A 14,046-nucleotide genomic window follows, 5' to 3' on the forward strand; every position below is an offset into this window, starting at 1 on the left:
GTGTTTTTGGTGTTTTGTCTCCATACATAACATTGCTTGTGGCAGGCTGGGAGGATGTGGCTCAGTGGATAGTGTGCTGGACTTCGAATCAGGGGATAGAAAGTTTGAGTCCCCAAATTGCTCCTGTGGGGATTGTCCACAGTATTGAGTATGTAAGTCGCTGTGGATAAAAGCGTCTAACAAATGACATGTAATGTAATCTACGCCTACATTACATGGGTTTCCCCTCTTTTCCAGAATATTCCTGATTTCTGTTGGCCAAGATTGCAACACATAGATAACAGCCAGACCACAGGATGGAGGTGGACACAACCTGCCCTGTCCTCCCTCCTTTCTTCATACTCCCTGCCCGTCCGTCTATCTTACTGTCAGACTGACTCCCCACTGTCTGCAGCGGTTTTCTCCCCCTCTGCTCTAGAACATTGAGCCATGTCTGAGCTCTAATGTGAGAAGAATGAAGATTGGTCTAAGCAGCCACCTAAAACAACATTTTAGATATTCAACAAACATTATCAGACGGATATGTTGAACTGTTGTAATGGCGTCCTATCTTGACAGGAATTGCACGTTTTTACATAGCATGATGGAGATGAAAAAAAGAACAAAAAGCCCAGAAATAGTGAAAAAGGAAAGATGAGCTATAACTGACAGCTGTTGTTTTCTTGTCCTTAAGGGGCAGTAGGCAGTGAGTATGGCCTGTTTTGCTTTCACTCTACCAGTTCCTTCGTTGCAGCCTGAGGCCGCTCTCTGGTACGAAGCACAAAGACTAGAGATAGTGGCAGCCCCGGCACAACAGGACACACGCAGACTCACGCTCAATGGCTCTGATGTTCTGGTAACACAAAAGCATACCGAGGCAATGCCACAAGGCAGTGACTTTACATGACCAACTTAGATCTGCTGGAATGAGGAAAAGGATGCTTTCTGCCTGTCATGGTATTTGGTTGTGTGGCTGTTATGCAAGTTTATTGTCTAATGAACAGTACACAGAAAAACAAGTGAGAAAAGAGCACAACATAGAAACAAATCTGCATTTTGGCATGAATACATTCTGAATCATCTACATGTAACAAGAGATCAATTATAATCCAGACTAAATCATCTTTGTGAGTTTGGACTGGGATAAAGAGACAACGCTAATTACTGAGGTGGATCCACAGATCAAATGCTGTGGGGCCACACACACACACACACACACACACACACACACACACACACACACACACACACACACACACACACACACACACACACACACACACACACACACACACACACACACACACACACACACACACACACACACACACACACACACACACACACACACACACACACACACACACACACACACACACACACACACACACACACACACACACACACACACACACACACACACACACACACACACACACACACACACACACACACACACACACACACACACACACACACACACACACACACACACACACACATTTATAGGTTCATCATTATGTAATAAGAATTATAGATCCTTTAATCCAATATACTGGATCGGTATTGTTAATGAAACTGACCCTATTAGCAAAATGAGAATTTAAAGAATGATATGTCTGCCTCTAATCTTATTCTTTTATTAGAGGAAAGTAGTCGTAACAATTAAGCAAAACCATAAACCAACAAAACAAACATCCTCTCTTTTTTAACACTTGGACTGCAGTCATTTCAGGGAATTGGACTTTGGCTATGGTAGCAGAGTTTCTGTTTCCCCTGTATTCTGCCTTGTGTTATAACGAGCACATTCGATGCAAAGCTGCTAAAATATTGAAATGTGTTGAGTTTAGCTGATGCTTGACCAAAGCTGCTGTTCATAGTGAGACTCCACAGTTGAAAAGGTCGGGTCAGATATGGTTAAAGTAAAGCTAATCACCGTATCTATTTACACCTAATAAACCAGAATATTTTCCATAATTACTTATTTGATAATTCAGATTTTTCTGTGATTAATTTGAAAACCCTTTTGCCACCAATTGTTGTTATTGTGCATGTTTTCCTGTCCTTGGTAGAAATAAAAACTATAGTTTTCTTCTCAGGATGGTGACTAATACAAACTATGTCGCTTAACCAATTTCAACATGCTGCATACAGTTTTCATCGTGTATTCCCTCAATAGTTTATGGCAAATGACACCTTTCTATTCACTGCCTACAAGACTTTGTTCTGGTAATAACACACAAAAAGAAAAAGAGCCAAGTGTGGGAAGTCAGCAGAGTGCAGACAGTCAGGGCAGCCGTAGAAATAATACTAGCCTTTCTTTGATCTCCATGCAACTGTGCTGTCCAAGTTGTTGAGAAACAGCACTGGCCTCGGAGTCAGCATTAACTGGGAAAGCTGTTGTTTTATCACTATGTTGTTTTTTTGTTTTTAAATTGTGCTTGGGTGCCACATCTCTCTTTAGATTGGCTGATGTTGATATCTGGCCCTTTAGTTTTCACAGATGTGCAGAGCAGTCTGATTGAGCTGTAACGCTGCACAGCATGAAAGATATGAAGTCACACACTCGACCTTGGCCTACATCGCCTGCTCTGTTTATTTAAAGTGTTAGCCTTTTGCCAAACAGGGGTATTTTCTCTTTGTTTAAGTTTAGTCTGTGTGCAGGCCACTGGCACTGTCTACAAAAACAACTCCATTCCCCTACTAAAATTGAGCTTTCAAAAACAGACCTGCGTTTTGATAGGATCAAGTCGTTTTTGACAACCATTAGTGCAATTACAGATACAATTCAAATTGACCTTAATGCACATATCCTTATTTAAACCCTACCTGCTCTCCAAGGACTATCATTACAATTACTGTGTGGAAAAATAGAAGCCATGTCAAAGGCTGCCAGCTACAAAAGCATCAAGTACACAACCTACATTCACAGGTCATACTCTACTTCAACACTAGATTGGTGGGAATAGATAAGACATAATCTGTCTAATGTTTTTTTAGTGTTATGGACCATAAACGTCCTGTTTTTAATCTATAAACAGTAAAAGATGTTGGTAAAATGTGGAAAGTCATGAGCTCTGGGGTCAGTTTCCTGTACCAAGTTATCTTTGCCTCGTATAAATAAGCAGGCAGTGTTCCCTCTCTCTTATCTACATCCTAATTTGCATCACTTTGCATAGGACGCAGAATATGAATGAACAGTTAGTACTTCCACTACTTTCCCTCGATAAAGATACCATAAACCCGTGACAAAATATCAGACTACCAAGCAGAGTAAATTCAACTTGACTGATGACAATGTGTCAGAAGAACCAATCTCTTAGAACCAGAAATCTACAGAGTCAACATGAGGGCACTGGAGGAAGAATATCCTATATTGTATTCTGTAAAAACATGTATAAACTCTTTCAACTGCATAACTGTCCATGTGACCCCGATCTAACATCCATCATCAGTTGGGCACACATGACTGAGCCACTGCAATCACACTGGACACGGAGTCCACCTCCACAGCTCGCTCCTCTTTGCTCACAAATATTTTGATGCGTCCCATTTCTTCCCATCAGTTGCTCGTCCCCTCCCCCCCCATACTGATTGTGCCTGCATGAGAAATGTAGAAGTGTCCCAGTACAAAACTTCCCTCTGTGAAGTGACTCCCCTCCCCCATCTGTCTACAAACTAGTATTTTTCACTGCAGGTTTTGACATTGCTGGCTCCCCAGATAACCTTCTGTAGAGCTTGAAATAAAAGCAGTTCAGTAAAACAATGCAACAATAGAATCGATTTGATCTTTTACTATGCTACTGGTAATAATCTACTTTTATATGTCATCATTACATAACATACAGACTGCCTTTTTACTTATTAGATTAACAATTTTTAAGAACGGCTCCTTTCTAAAGTGACCAACCAAACCAAAACCAAATGTAAGGATACATCGGTTTTGCAACAATTCATCAATTTGGGTTTTAATAAAGTACAAGGTGATATATCCAAATTGAAAACAGCTCAATATACATACCAATAGTTTTGCCTTGATGAAAATACAATACTTGTTACAATGTAGGTGCAAATAGTACTCCTTTAAAAAGGATCATCTCTTAAGAGGGTTTCGCTCTTTGACAAATGGAAAAAATACTATATGGGTAATTGAGAAACAAGGACCTACATTGGATTTTTTAATAACAACGACAAGTTACTCAAAAACATTCAGAGGCATTGTTGCAGTAACATTGAACTTCCTGGTTTGAATGCGGTAACCTGCCCTCCAACTATATCTACACTCAAAGGCTATTGTGTATTGTTGAGACTAAACCACAAAGTGTTAGCTTCTGTTCTGTAGGTGAACTCATTTTTAAACAAGTGTCCATCACTGCCCTCGGGGACTGACAGGTATTATCAGCAGGATTGTTGCTGTGTCGCCACACGACTGCTGCACATGCTCAAGTGATCCCAGCAACAATGGCCATCTAAGCCCAGAAGGAGGGTGTCAGGTAGATAAAAGGGACCCACACACGTTGAAAGCTATTGTTACATGGACAAATGTACACACACGGCCAGTCACTGCAACGTGTCTGTTGACAGCATAACGAGGACGGTCTAACTTAAGAAGTTAAATACAAAGTTTAGTCATTTATTTCCATTTGCATTTACTCTCTTCCTTTTAACTTTCTCCTACACTTCCTTTTTGGGGCCCCCACCTCTCTTATACTTCCCTTCCCTTTGCTCTCATTGTGTTTCATTTTTTACTTCTATGGATGCCATATAAATTCTTTATTGGACAGTGTACCCATGTGGAAAATGATTATAAAAGAAAAACAAAGTATGTTGTACACATTGTAACAACTTTTCAAAAAGGAAAATAAGAATATGTTTTGCCTTTCAAAAAAGGACATAAAGAGACACATATACACTTTGTGGCTTAGCTGTCTGGGAGCAGCCTAATTAAATGTTGTTTTCCCTCTCACATGCATGTGAAAGACCAGTCCAGTTTAAGTTACTACACAAAATGTCCTTTCTTTGACTAAGTGTGAGTCATAGTTTTCTTTCATCTGGGGTGGTCTGCTGACCGGGACAGAGGAGATGCACGATGACACCACTGACCTGTGCTAACAGGCTGGTACTGACTGATACAGTCACTATCTCACACACACACTTTCTCGTGCATGTAACATACTGGGTGCAGGGCAGCTCTTCTGAGACATGAGGTACTCACAGTAAAACATACGCCTCTTTGTCTGGCGACTAACAATAGACTGCAGTGAGGCTTAAGATGCTCAGACCACTGCAGCAGCATCAGTCACAACAGTGCACATTCCCCTGCACCACATCACCAGGTCATGTTTACACCACAACAACACAACAAAACTACAGCGTAAGAGCTTCGTTCTTCAACAAGGGTCAGCTCCAATATGCTTTATGGCATTTGCTCGGTACACAATAATCTCATGGGAAGAGACACCGCCGATTAAGATGCAATTGGTTGAAATCCCATAGCAAACACAAGTGTCAGAATGCTTGCATCTCTGCGTATGAACCACTGATGCGGCTTTCACACCAGCGCTTTTCAGTTTCTAGCTCCGAGCGGGAGCTTTTCTGGTTCAGCTCCGGTTTCCCTTTTCAGCTCCCGCTCTGTGCACACCGCCCACTGGCGCCCCAGAGCTGCCCCTGCTGCGTCATGACGTCACCGTTTACATCGCTGATTTGCTCCCCAACGGAAGCCATTACGGCGCTCACAACAACAACAACAACTGCGTCGGGTCGATGATCGTGTTGCTTTTAATCACACGAAGCCAGAATAAATTGAATAATGACTTCTCCAACCTTATACTTTTCTCCAGAGTGCCGTGGTTCATTGTTTATTAATGTGTTTCTGCAGCATTTACCGACCGCTGCAGTGCTGCTCTTCCACGGGAGTGTATTCTCCCGTTAGCTCCCGGTTAGCTCACACTGCAGCGGCCGCTCTAAAGTATTCACTGTCCGACTCACACAAGCAGCTGATGCATATCCCCAGTTCCCCTTAGCCTAAGTGAATGTGTGTCCGTCTGCATTGACACTGTTTGGTATCACAACGCTGTTATGAAAGTTTCTCTGGTATAAAACGGGTGATGTTAGCATAGCAACCGAAGCTAAACTGACTACTTGCATCCGATAGCTGCAATAATACAAAACAACTGCCTCTCTCCACAATGATCGATAACAGTGAACGGATGGTCAAAGTAAGGCACAAATAAACAGAATCACACGAAGCCTGGTTAGTGTTGCCTGACTTTATAAAGTGTGTTTATAGGCACTACTGCTTGTAGGCAGGCATAACAGTGTTCAGGGGAGGTGGGTTTAGTTTCCTGCACGCCTCGACGTAAGAGAGACGTAAGCGACGTCGCCTCTTAGCTCCAAAGCTCTTGCCTCTGGACCGACAATTTTTTGGAGCTGGAAATGAAGCGGATTCCGGAGCTAAGAGCCGGCGCCGCTGCGGTGTGAACTGGAAAACCCGGCGCTTTTCAGGCTCCAGCTCCGAGCCGGAGCTGAAAAGGCGCTGGTGTGAAAGGGGCAAAGACACTTGGGGTCTCAAGACATCATTTAAAATGACGCCATAATATTATAAAATCATGCAAAAATGGATAGTTTGCAAACATTACATTTATGAATCAGTTGAGATTATAAAAAGTTAGTCAATTCACAATCAAACTCTAATTTTTACATTTGAAATCTCTACTTTACAATGACTTAATTCAGCTGCAGCCATACAGTATGAGTTGTAAAGATAGTGAATCACACAATAGAGGAGTCTGGTGGGGCCTCTTAAAGACCCGAACCCTATTAGTTGTTGGAAATCTGCACGGTGGCTAGCTTTTGTATTTGAATCACGGGACGACAATTAAAACAATACCCTGGAGTGTACATGTTCATTACACAACGGAGGGAGGGACATTCCATGAAGGATTGAGGTATGAATAGATGTGAATGGTGATGGATTCATTTGTATGCTCACTGGATGGCTGGCAGGCAGTCAAGGCCCACTTCAGACTTGGGATCAATGAGAGGGAGATAGAAAGAGTAGGACTGGTTCCCATTCAGGGTACCGTGGTCTCTCTCTCTCCCTCTCTCTCCCTCTCTCTCTCTCCCTCTCTCTCCCTCTCTCTCTCTCGCTCTCTCTCCCTCTCTAGATCTTTTGTCTGTCAGTAATGTCTGGTATGCTGGGATACAGGCTTTGCTCAATGACCTGATTTCAATGGGGCTGCCAAGGCACCGGCCTGTGTGTGCGTGTGTGCGTTCATCTGCCTGCAAGCCCTTCCTCTGGATAAGACAGAGGACTTAGCCAGGCAGACAGATACAGACTGAGAAAGATCCAGCCAATAAGAGGGCAGGAAACTCAAAACACACACACAGAAAGCCTTGCATGAAGTAAACAAAAAGGCCTTGAGTTCCCAAAGTGGGAGGAGAGGCATCATTGGAGGATGAAATATTCTGTGGGGAAATTTGATTCGAGTCAGCACAATAATTGTGGCCCATTGCAATAGATTATTGTTTTATAGGTTTACCAGTTCAAGGATGATTCAAAACGAATACATGAAATGTGTATTTAAACATGACACAATGTTGGAGAAAAAGTCTAGCCTTTTCATGTCTCTATAAACGATTTCTGTGCAACTGATTATATAAAAGAGCCACAAAGAAACCAAGCTGCCTCAAAGAAAACCTACCTTGTCTCTGTATGAAGATCCTGAGCAGTGGATGAGCCGTTGACACCGCTTTGCAGAAGTTGTCGTCGTTGTTGATGGGCAGCAAATCACCGTGGATGTCAGCATAGCCGATCATCACCTCCATATTGGCGATGCGGTGAATGTGCAGGATGAGCTTGTAAAACTCTTCGAACTTGCCAGGCTTGATCCGGTCCACCGAAAACCGGCGAAATTCTGCCCCATACTGAAAGGAAGATCAAAAGAGAGAGGACATTAGACAGGACCGTCACCAAACAGGAAGAGGAAGCCGGGATTTCCTGGCTCATGTACTTATCTAAAACATCTGACTGGCACACATAAATGAACAGGGTGGAAGTACGCAGAACTCAGCTGCGGTCATGACCTTACACATGACACAGGGTAGGGAAACAGTTTTTAAGCACAATACAAAATGAATTTGCTGCAAAACTTTGGAAAACTGGTTTCAACAGAGCCAAAGTGATACAATTACATATTACACTCACACAAAGCATGCCAAAAGTATTTATGGCACAGCAAATCACATTTTAGAATAATTCAAAATGACTGACTCTTTTAAGAAATAAATGGTTTTATAGCGGAGGTGAAAACATTTAGCACACTACTCTGCTATACATTTCTTTTATTCAGATGTTGTTTCGCACCTCAGGCCTCGACAACATGACTTTCTAAATACAAGATATTCATATGGAGATATCCACTTATTTTCTTCTTTCAACATTATTCGTGTGCGTTACGTTCTTTCTTATTTGAAGCCGAGATGGGCTAAGTTGTCTAAAACGCCTACAATAATATAGTAAAAGAATGATTTTATGAAATAGAGAAAGGGATTTTTTTTACAAAGCAAATGCCATATATTTACAGGAATAGTTTGCCTTTTTGTTCAAAGTTATGAGGGGAGGTCGATCACCCTCTAATTTCTGTGATTGTGAAGCAACAGCCAGCAGCCGGCTAGCCTAAATTAGCAAAACAAAGGAAACTGCTCACATGGCTCTGTTCGAAAGTGACAACATCCACTGAAGCTCACTGACATGTTGTAGTTCCTTTTTGTTAAATGTATAACACCCATCCTTTAAATAAAAAAAAGGTAAAAAATAGCTGATAGTTGGTGTGCGTTAGAGGTGTTTAAGTTACCTTTAAATAAAGTCTGGCTATCTGTTTCCAGCCTGTCTGCTACCTGTGGGTTCATGTCAATCTCAATCAATCAATCTCAAAATGGGAACTTTTCCTTTACTCTGTGTTGTTACTCTGCCTAGAGATCACATCATTGCAAAAACAAAATGTCAACTGCACACTGCATGTAAACAGCAGGAAAAGGGAAGAGGGTTGCAGCACAATAGAACAATACAGGTGGATGAGTAAGCTGTCTCGCTATATATGAATGACCCTGGCTGGCTGCCTCGCCTCCCACAGGAGCGCAGACTTGGAACTATTGTGCTACAGCTTTCCCGTCAACGAATCACCAATGAGAGCGCGGCTGAGGGTCACAGTGGGGTCATCATGTGACTCAGACAAGAATGGACTTGAGGAGCAGCGATACAACCGAGGCACAAAAAGCCCCATAAAACCACAACACACAACTGCAGCAGCACTGGTGTCTGGATCACAGCGGTAATTTGTAGACGAAGGTGCCGTTTGTAACTGTAATCATCAGATCACAGCGGAGGGAAGCTGACAGCGAGGGGGGGGAAACAGGGATGATGATCATGTCGCAGCAGGAGGGAGGGAGAAAAAGCGCTGAGGCTGAAGCAGAAGTGGCAGTGTACTGACTGGGAGGTGAAGAAGAAGAGTGGGGGATACATTAACCCGCTCTGTAATTAGAAGGTGACATATGAATTTAAGAGGAGGCGTGTAAGGTGACTAGGGGGATGCCAGGCGGGTGTGTGGTGTGCTGCCAGATTCACTGAAGGCAAAGAACCAAGGCTGCAACCACCAATTATTAATATAGTCAATTAATCTGTTGATGATTTTCTGGATGAGATGTTTGGTGGGTAAAAGGTCAGAAAATAGTGGGAATGTCCATCAGTGTTTTTAAAGCTTATGATAACGTCTATTAATATCTTGACGTGTGAATATATTCAGTTTGCTCTCAGGAGGTAAAAAATTAGTTAAACTAATTAGTAGATTATCATGTTGGCATTTTAATAGTTGACATCTTATCTATGAATCCTTGCAGCTCTATAAGGAAAACATATGAAGCTGCACTTTGAAAGCGTAACTTGGATTCCAGTTTATAAAAACAACCTTCTTTGTAAGATGACACAACAAGTTGATAAACAGGTTTATCCTTCTTCAGGAGGTTTATGTGCTTAACATTTAGGAAAGTAAATCTCATTCACGACTGAACAGTAACAAAAACGGACAGGCTTCAACATGTCACACTTGACTTAATAATAATGAAAGTTCTGTATATCAGTAAGCTCCGTCGTTGCTCTGAATCTGAATGTTCCCTTTGCATCGTGATAAGTTTGAACAATCTGTTTTCACAGAACTCGGCCCTGTGGTATGAACAAGTCTGAACACGGATGATTAACCACAGGCCCTCGGCACAAACCCCAAACCTAAGAATACATCACTACAAACGTGACATCACCTGTCTTCCCGGCCCATCAGTTGGAAGTGATGTCAACAGGTTGAAACAAGCCTAAAAAATGCTAAACTCTGACACACTGAAGAAGTGGAACATAACTGACTTCTGTCTTTCCTTCTTTATCCATTACCTTACGCAAGAGAGCGACGAGTCACCTGAGAAAACACCTACAGGTTATTGCAATTAAACATCAGCTGCTATTTATCCTGGAGTGGATCAAGCCTCACACTTCAATATGCTAATGATGTTTTGGAAGAATACAAATAACTTGAAAATCTGGGTGAATCAAAGTAAGGGCAGAGGGGGATATCCCACCCAACCCCCAACATCCCTTTCCAATATCTCGCACTCTGATAAGAGCTGAGGGAAACCAGCTCCTGGTCGAGGCTCCATGACAGGCAGCCAGACACCTCCAGTGTTATCCTGATCAGCTTATCAATGGGACAGTTTCCCCTGGGAAAACCAAACGCTAACCAGTGAGAACCGGGACATAAACGGCACCACGCTCAACTGAACAGACAACAAACACACCAATATCACTCCTTGGCAGTGGCCTTCAAGGTTTTCAGAGAATACCCTGGAACACTCAGATAAAACAAACAAAAAATCGATTTAATTATATAAATAAAATGTATATAAAATGAATAAATGAGAATCGTATCTGTGTTGTTGATCTGTAATATTACAGTGTTACGTTGATTTGTTTGTCCTTGTCGGACCATGCACTACGCATTTCAGTGGTTTTGTGTTAGAAAAGAAAGCAACCAATCAGATCGTATTCTGGGTCTGTGGGTAGAATATCCTTCAACCAAGGTATTCTACATCCTTGATAGAATGCCCTGGCCGTTGCACTGAATGAGAGCGCACGTTTGGATTGACAGTTTGATCAACAAATCATATATTGATTTGTAGCGGCGGCGGCGGGGGGTGTGTGTGTCTACAGAAGGTCCAGTTGCGATAGACATGGTTCGCCACTGCTCCTTGGTAATCTAGTAGTCGATGTGAACACTAAACTTTGAATGTAGTTTTTAGGACTCTTTTTTACTAGCAAAGCAGAACATATGAAATGTATATTATTTTATTTATTATGGAATTAGAGGTGATAAAGTACAGCTCATAATACAAAGCAGGATTTATGTATGCGCCACAGAGAGCAAAAGAAAAACAAGCATGCAGTGCTTGCTTTTCTTTTGACTCATGAGTTGCTGGTATGTATGTTTTTCACAGTTTCAGAGCAATACATTGATTACTATTTGCAAAATACGTTTTTCTAAAATGTCAAGTAAGGCTATATGGAGAAAGCTGTGCCCTAAAACTCTTAAGCTCTAAAGTTTCCTAGTTAAATGTAAAGTCACAGTTTCTGTAGATTTCTTCCTTGGCTTACTTTTTAAGAGATCTAGAGCTCAAGTCCTGATCTCTGTGACTCAGGCGTTACAAAACCAGAGAACAAAATAACATGATAGGGATATCTGATCCAAAAAGGGAAACATGTGACGTTGTATGATAGTGAGTCAGCTGTGATGACGCTGTGAAACCTGCCCATTTCTAGACAAGCAACTTCTGGCGTGTCAGACCCACCTATAAACAAGTGACCACTCCTCTCTGTGGAACAAACACAAACCACCCTGCCTCAAAATAAAAACAAAGCTCCTCCATGATGTTATTTGAGCATCATGGAATAGACCTGCCCTTCCCTTCTCCTCAGCCACCATCAGTGTCTTTACCCAGGTCACCTCTGAAACTGGGAAGCCAAAAGTGAAAAGACCTCTGGACTGAATGAGTCACTTCTCCATCTTAATCTGGCATGTCAACTGTGACTCAGGAGCTCACCCTTCATACATGTGCTGATACTCTTATGTGTGCTGGTATGTGTAAACACATCAGATGAATGCCACTGTAGATTGTTATCACGTAATGGAATTTACAGAGAAATGTTGGTTACAAGAAGTCCTTGAGGCATAATTAAAAAGTGTTCACTGTTTGTTCACTTTGTGGTTAGGATTAGTGACTTTTGTTTATTTGGGATGGTTTTAACTGCCCAGTTGCTCGATATAAAGCTGTCAATTCTGTAACCAATTATAAAATACAGTTTTTAGACTGAATGCAAACTCTTGATCAACTATATACCCAAGGACTGTTGTAGTTTTAGTGTTTGACTAAGGAAATGGTCCAAATTCAGTTGAACTGTGCTCATATTTGATAGTAATTGGTGGTCTATATTACATAAACCTAAATTGTAAGATAGCTGTGATCATTTACTTGTTGGTTAGCTTAATTTATGCAGCTATTACACTGTCAGCCTCTCTCAAACTACTCCAAACAATGAGGCTGAAAGTATGCAGGGCAAAAACCCGCAGTGAAAGCGACTAATGTTGCAAAAACATCCGATTCAACAGATAACACCTTCTCATTGTAACAAATGCTGTTGTTAAAGAGAAAGAAACAATGTCAAACCAGTTTTTCCCCATAAGCTACGTGACAGAGAGGGAAGGAGCCAAATCAGCACAATCTGCATGCTCGGAAGTAAGGAGACAATAATCAGTGCAAATTACAGAAACATCCAGAAACTGGTGCTCGTTCATGAGCTGGAAAAGAGATTTTTCAGTGAAAATGAGAAAATCTGTGTTAGTTGCACAAAGTTTGTCCGATTTAAACCAATCTCCGTTGCGGGACGACCATGTGAACTCTTCATTTTCTCCACATATTCACATTTAGAGCCTATAACCTCAAACACTCACCTTGCTTTTCACTTCTACTGCGTTACATTCCGCATTCCGCAGAGGTTGCGACTTATTAAAGCTCCGATTCATTTTTTATGGTTGCAGTTTTTTTCTTTTTTTAAAAGTTCAGCCGCCTTTGCCCGCAGAAAGAGGGGCTCTGGTCCCGGGGTGTTCTGCTTTAATAATCCTCCCGCTTCGTCTCCAGTAGAGGAGTTTGTGTCTTCTTTAATTTATTTCACCTCCTGGAGTTTCCTTTCAATGCGATCCGTCAGAGTTCAGAGAGGACTTCACGGCAGAAGAGGAGGTGAGCTTCTCGCCGCGTTGACTTGGGACTGCGAGTTAAGTTTTGAAATGACATCAGCCCTCCTAAAAAATGGGATCCTATGAGGCATTCACGTGCTGCTCGTAATCCCCGCCTTCCTCATCCAGGAGCTCGAAGTAGCCTAACTATTGCGTAAGAGAGGACTAAATATAACATTAATAAAACATATTTCATATCCATACAATACATGGGAAATTATAAATCATAATGCATGATAAATGTTATACACAACTTTTGATTGGTTCAAGAAGAATACATGATTTGGCTAAACTATAGCCTTAATTATATCACCAAAACAAAATATGTTTTAATGACTTTTCTTACTCTCCCCATCACACTTTGATGTCTAATGTAAAGTTAAGAGTAGATACATTAAGAATATTATGACAGATATATGTTGCACTCATTGTCTAAAAAAACGTTATTGAATAAGACAAACAAATTAGGTGGTTCCATCCTGTTTAATGATCCTTTTAACAAAACACATAGTATTTGTATGTACAGAGGTCGGAGGAGTACTCAGACCTTGTACTTAAGCAAAAGTAGAAGTACCAGAGTGTAGGAATACTCTGTTACGAGTAAAAGTCCTGCATTCAAAAATGTTACTCAAGTAAAAGTACAAAAGTATTAGCATCAAAATATACTTAAAGTACCAAAAGTGAAGTCGTCATTATGCAGATTGGCTCATTTCAGAATAATATATATGATATGTTT

The 14,046-nt window shown here is 41.4% G+C and overlaps 1 protein-coding gene across 1 annotated transcript in view; it reads right to left on the bottom strand.

Moving 5' to 3' along the window:
- pard6gb (par-6 family cell polarity regulator gamma b) overlaps positions 1 to 13,360 on the bottom strand; it is a 30,435-nt gene extending 17,075 nt beyond the window's left edge. The window contains exons 1-2 of the mRNA XM_034094446.1: positions 13,029 to 13,360; positions 7,683 to 7,905 (exon numbers count right to left, since the gene is read on the bottom strand). Coding sequence (XP_033950337.1) covers positions 7,683 to 7,905; positions 13,029 to 13,100 — 295 coding nt within the window. The 5' untranslated portion in view covers positions 13,101 to 13,360. The remainder of the gene's footprint in view (positions 1 to 7,682; positions 7,906 to 13,028) is intronic.
- Between the last annotated feature and the right edge of the window lie 686 nt (positions 13,361 to 14,046).

The sequence above is a fragment of the Pseudochaenichthys georgianus genome, chromosome 11 (assembly GCF_902827115.2).
Source record: "Pseudochaenichthys georgianus chromosome 11, fPseGeo1.2, whole genome shotgun sequence".
Classification (NCBI taxonomy): Eukaryota; Metazoa; Chordata; class Actinopteri; order Perciformes; family Channichthyidae; genus Pseudochaenichthys; species Pseudochaenichthys georgianus.